The sequence below is a fragment of the Aplysia californica genome, unplaced genomic scaffold (genome assembly GCF_000002075.1).
Source record: "Aplysia californica isolate F4 #8 unplaced genomic scaffold, AplCal3.0 scaffold00248, whole genome shotgun sequence".
Lineage (NCBI taxonomy): Eukaryota > Metazoa > Mollusca > Gastropoda > Aplysiida > Aplysiidae > Aplysia > Aplysia californica.
Window position 1 is genome coordinate 794,223 of NW_004797518.1, and position 6,330 is coordinate 800,552.

The 6,330-nt window shown below is 41.4% G+C and overlaps 1 protein-coding gene across 1 annotated transcript in view; it reads left to right on the forward strand.

Annotated features, from left to right (window-relative positions):
• The window catches only part of LOC101856741, a 4,596-nt gene extending 933 nt beyond the window's left edge, over positions 1-3,663 (forward strand). The window contains exons 2-4 of the mRNA XM_005100475.3: positions 94-216; positions 1,496-1,699; positions 3,268-3,663. Coding sequence (XP_005100532.3) covers positions 94-216; positions 1,496-1,699; positions 3,268-3,517 — 577 coding nt within the window. The 3' untranslated portion in view covers positions 3,518-3,663. The remainder of the gene's footprint in view (positions 1-93; positions 217-1,495; positions 1,700-3,267) is intronic.
• Positions 3,664-6,330: the final 2,667 nt, after the last annotated feature.

Consider the following 6,330-nt stretch of genomic DNA (forward strand, 5'->3'; position numbering starts at 1 on the left):
CCAAAAAAAAAGGTTAAAAAAAAACAACAAAAAATAAAACAAAAACGAAAACAAACTAAAACTTTTTACTTTATATTTTACAAATGGCCCCAGGTTCAGCGTGGAGCCAGTGAAAGAAGCCGAGTGTCCTGATGGAGAACTTGGAAACTCTGCTGCCAAGACACGTCGATCTGGTCATTCCAATATAACTTTCCAGAATTCAGATAAAGTGTCAAGGTAGGTACCAGACCAACGCCAACTCTAGCAGTTAGAGTAGGCATTGTACCAGACCCAATTACTCTAATAGATTATTATAGAAATTATGTTTTATTTCAAGATGTCTCAGCCCTCTGTCGTTGACCGTTTATCGGACCTGTTGTTTTAAAAAATATTCATTTGGATCTAAGTTGCGTTTTTTTTTTTTCGAGCCCATAACTTGTTTTGTTTAATTCATGATCTCATCCCCATGAATTACGGGTAATCAAGATATATTTTGGTTTAATGCTTGCCATATACAATATAGTGGATATGAAGGAGACGCCATGAAGGCATTGGTGGCTACGAGACAGTTGATTGATTAATAAACAAATGGGTAAACGTTTTTTTTTCTTTGTACTAAAAACAAATTAGATTCCCATTTCTTGGCCTGGACAAAGGGACATGTGGACAACAAATAGATCTAACACACTTTTTAGCATTCAATCAAAGATTTTGCTGAGGAAACTATTAGGTCTTCCAAGGAATAGTGTGATTTTTAAATCTCGCAATAAGGCTTCCTTGAAGGAGAGAGGGCTCCTCTATGCAGAGGATACAACAAGTGTACTTTTGTGAGGCAAAATTTCACTAGAAAGTGTCGAAAATAAAAGAAACGATGTAGAAACGAAGATTATATTCGCCGTCATTGACCCATGAAGTATCCGTGTCTTTGTGAGAGAAATTGGAGCACGCAAAAAAAGTTAAAATCCTAGAAACATATTTGTGTTCATGTTTAGATTGTGGCTTGGATTGGAAATTTAAAAACCTACTTACTTACTGGCACACGTTAATAAATATTTGTTTTCCCCTTCATTTAAAGATAAATGAGTCTGACTCCGAAAGACCCTTTCACGGCTATTGCATGATCAAAGCATTGTGTGGAAAGCATCTTTGAACAACCACATCTTTATAGTTATTAAAGTAAATTTTGATCCCACACTCGTATACTAATTTAAACAAGTTGTTCGCACATGGCGCCTTGGACATCATACGTGGACATAGGGAAAGCAGAGACCCCAAATGAGCGTGCTCGGGATAGGTGAAGTAAATTTCAAATAGGTTTACTTTTACCATTTTAGAAATACTAAATACCGGGTTTAACGATTGCGCTCCAGTGAGCAATCGTTCCGCAGAGTACTTTTACCATAAAACCCCCCAAAACAACCCGAACAAACAAAACAGCAACAACAACAGCAACGACAAAACATCTAAATTACGAGCTTAAGTATTGTACTCTTATAAACAACTAACGATTCCGCAGAGTACCAGAGCTGTCCGCCATTGAGGAAGGGGGTACGGTGACCAGCATAAGGCAGCTGGTTACGAGACAGAGTAGTTCTGACAGCGCTGGTTTGGATGATCTCGAGGACAGTCCTACTTTTGCCAGCACCTCCCAAGTGGACGCGCCTGAGGCAAGTGACAATGCTCGAAGAAAAGGATACGACAGTTTCAGTACTCGCTCTAGGTAAGACCAAAATGTGAGGCATCGTGGTGGAATCAGGCTCTCGTCAAAATAATAAAATCGAAGAAATTGGCATTTTCCTGCCCGTTTCGCAATTTCTATCAAAATATAATTATTTGGTTCTAAGCTTTTATGTCCATTTTAAAAACATATTTATGTGTGGATTTGTCTGAAAACGAGGATTAATGGCACCAAAAAAAAAAGTAAAATAGCATTTTCTAAGGACTCTCAAGCTTTAGAAGTTACCAAATATTGGCGGCCATTTTCTCGCTAATTCTACCTCTGAAATCAGGTGACCCCACCTCCATCAATCGAAAATATATCGACTTCTACTCGAGATAGATGGGTATTTTATTCACTGGAAGCAAGACAAATGAACAAACTTTAAGAAGGCACCAATAACTCCACATGCCAAAAAAATTGACGAACGCTTGACTCCACCGCGTCATGACAAAAATGTTCTCTGGAGTCTTGTGACAGTGTTTTGCCAGATGACGTATTTCCTTTGTGTGTACGTGTTAGAGAAGACTTCTTATTTTTTTATTTAAAAAAAATTGTTGTCAGGTTTCGACTCTAGGACATTTTGAATAAGAGGCACACACCGTACCTTTTGACCACCGGAACGCCCTAGTGTGTGTGTGTGTGTGTGTGTGTGTGTGTGTGTGTGTGTGTGTGTGTGTGTGTGTGTGTGTGTGTGTGTGTGTGCATTACACTCTTTATGTGTGTGTGGTGTGGGGTGGTGTGGTGTGATGTGGTGTGATGAGGTGTATGTGTGTGTGTGTCGTGTGTGTGTGTCGTGTGTGTGTGTGTGTGTGTGTGTGTGTGTGTGTGTGTGTGTGTGTGTGTGTGTGTGTGTGTGTGTGTGTGTGTGTGTGTGTGTGTGTAAGGGGAGGGGGAAGAGGTGTCAGCTGAGGAAGAAGTCCATGTTATTTCAAGGTGAGTACTTTGTTTCAGGAGATAAGGATTTCCCCCCTCCCGCCTCAAAACTTAGGGAGCTGGTGGTCGAATCATATCAACTCAAGAATACTGTCTCTGTGCAAACTAAGTCGATGCTGATTGTGGAATTCTTTGTTTGTTCGTTTGGACGATTTTAAAGCCTGACATAATAATTATCATTTAATATACTTTGTAAAAAGGAAAATGGTAAACATAAAATAATAGACAAAGTGTTAAAAGTAGGACAATGACGAACACACCCCAAACACCAACTAAGAGGTTTTTAAACAAAAGGATGGCAATTTGTAAAAAATGGATAGCTGTTCGCTGTTGCACGCAGTAAACGTGCTTCGAATCCGGAGTGAGTATGTGGTTGTTTTTTTAATTTTGTAAATCGAGTATTTCTATTCACTGGATTGGCGCTCAAATGACCATATGCAGTTGCGAGCGCCGTAAAACCTCTACTAAAACAAACACAATTCACTGGATGTTGAGCCGCTTTCATCCTGGGTTGGCCCCGAACAGCTGGTTTAAAGTAGCCCGACCTCTAAATGATCTAGTTTGTGATAAGGAAGGACGTAAGACGTACGTTTACAATACTGCAATTTTTACCTGATTTTTTTTTTATCAACCAGGAAATGGATCCAGGACTCATCTCAGCCCAAGAGAAGGAAAAGTTGCACAACAGAACTTCCACCGGTTCATGAACATGAGGAGGCGCATGCGCATACCGACAGTAGCAGTAACCGGGACCAATCGTGGGCCTTTCTTCAGCACATGGAGTCAATACGTAGAAGTTCCGATCCTTGTGAGGCATCATCTCGTGAGTCGACACCAGGAAGACAACATCCCGCCATTCCCCAGATTTCAATTGAAGAGGCGTGATTGGGGCACTGGAGGAGAGGGGAAAAAACCGAAAGTAAGAGTAATAAACCGTCAAGAATAGATCTATCTGCGACAGCCGCTAGAACTCAAACTTGAATCATTTTCCCAGAAAAGAAACCGAATCGATCATTTAGAAACAAAAGTCCCTACGGGGCTCTCGTGGCCTAGAGGTTAAGGTGTTGGCCTCTCATTCAAAGGTCCCGGGTTCGAATCCGGGTAGTGACCGAACAATTTTCTTCTCTAAAATTGTCTCCTTTCATCTCCTTTCCTGCTCTCTAGCAATGTTCTGTTGTCTGCTTTCATTTCCACTTTCTGCCCCCACCCCCTCACCTCCTTTGCCCCCTCCTCGGGGCTCCTGACTCTTTCTGCAGCCTTTCTACTGCTACCCCTTGGCTCCTCCTTACTGCTGTCTTTCTGCCACACCCCTGATCTTCTGGTAGGAAAGATCTACACCTAGCCTTCTCGGACAAGGGCGAAAAATCTCGGAGGGCCCGTGTGCAAGTTGCGCGCGTTTCAGATCCCTTGGTGGTCTAAAATCGGTAAGAGTAGGCTTCGGCCGCCACCCGGGCAAAATTCAGAATTTCCTACCAACTGAAAACATAAGGAGTGTCCCGCGCGCTCATATGACCTTATGCAGTTGCGAGCGCCGTAAAATACTTTACAAAAACAAAAACAAAACAAAAAGTCCCTACGGTTAGTTTTAGTTATACTATGAGTTTTACGGCACTTATCACTTGACTAGACTATGTTAAAGTGATAAAGATTAGAGATGTTACTAAAGAGTAACATACAAGGAAGAGAAAGAGGAGATTTTCATTTTTGAAATAGCAAAGAAGGAACAAACCACACAACTGCGCCCGTCAACCACCCACTCCTTCTGAAGGTGTACCCGCTCGACATTGGTCGACAACAGTCACTATGCTGGATTATGTGTAGAAAGAAATTAGAGAAATAGAGTGTCAATAACCTTCAAAGTTCACGCATGAGAACAGATTTTTGTTCTCGCATTTATTTACATGTATTACATTTTCTCAACATATTTCAATGAAATCGTTTACCACTAATAATATTGTTGGAAGACATTTTTGTTTTCCAACGTTTAATTAAATGGGCGCAGGGCGCATTTCTCTCCCAGTAGGGAGTCGAGCGAGATACACAAGGACTTGAATTATAATTCATATCCCAAACTGTGCACTGTAATTTGTAATGATCACCCCCCCCCCCCTCTCACTCTCTCTCTCGCTCTATTTCTCTCTCTTTCTCTCTCTCTCTCTCTCTCTCTCTCTCTCTCTCTCTCTCTCTCTCTCTCTCTCTCTCTCTCTCTCTCTCTCTCTCTCTCTCTCTCTCTCTCTCTCTCTCTCTCAAAACTTCATAACGAAGCACGCCCACCATGGACGCGCAAATGAAGGACCAAAGGCCAGTCTTGCTACAGTCGGGTGTATGCAGCACACCCCCCCCCCCCACACACACACACTTCTCCCCCCCCCCCTCCCTTGCCTGCCTTAATATGGCTCCAGGTAAATAAAATGTGACACTCCATCATTGACCGGAATTACGTCCGAGTGCCCTGTCAAGGACATTATTATTATTCAAGTCTATGGTGGGAGATAATACGAAAGATAACCTGTCGTAGCGTTCATGCTGCACGCTCTCCACAACAACAAAAAATAATGCTCGGGTCAATTTGCTTCTGTCATTAAGCATACTTATCGTCATTTAGTGTGTTAGCGATAAGTTAACAAACGATATTAACTTACAACATGTTACATGCGTTTGTAACAATTTGCTTTTGTCAACAAACATTCTTATTGTCATTAGGTATCTTGGCGATTAGATAACAAAGTATATTATTAACTCTAAAAATCTTATATGCGTGAATTGCAGCGAACACTCCTTGTGTTTACAACATACCTGTTATATCATATATTCTCACAATGGAGTTCATGTTATGTATCATTGACCTAACAGCATTGAAGTTTCGTCTGTTTGATTAAGGACGAAAGTAGCCTACGGAAAAAAAGGGGAAATGTTGGCCTGCACATTCTTGTCTGATTTGATCGCTTATGATGAACTTTATAACGATTGTACTGTAAAGCTGGTTTTATTTTCATTTGCTTGCCTAAAATTAACAATCATTGATCATACCATTAATCCACTGTTTGTTTACATGCGTCTGTGGTGTATATCTAGGTCTTCAGTCTTAGGCTTAAAAGACTCTTGTTTTTATTATTTCTATGCACGAAAGATATTTCATCTTGTGTTTCTCTACTGGCGTCTGTGGTTTAGCGGTTAGGGACTTTGCTGTCGCACGCAGGAGACCCGAGTTTGATTCCCGAGTGGGGAGAAAACTTTAATCGAGTGTCTCGGTCTTTCTGCTGGGATGTTGAATTTGGAATCCCTCTCCGCCCAGGTTGACTCTGACAGGCTGGGTGGAAACCAGCCTCTTTCGTGATCTAAATTGCGTCGACTGGGACGTAAAAGACCCTACATTTACAAAAGAAAATTGTATCTCAGTCCACTTTGAAGCCGTATCTAACACCCCGCTCCCCCAGATCATCTCCTGGAGGCGGGGTCGAGACAGCCACCCCCCCTCCCCCCACCGAATAATCTAGAGTGTGCCGATGGAGAGTAAGAATTTACATGCACAGATATCATTATGTAATATCATGTAGTTTAATACAATAATGTCTTTCCACAAAAGTTCAAGTAAAACGCCTTCTGTATAAACATTAGACGCTCTGTGAGGTTTGGCAAGTCAGATATCATATTGAATGAGAGAGAAAGTGAGAAATAGAAAGATGGAGAGACATATT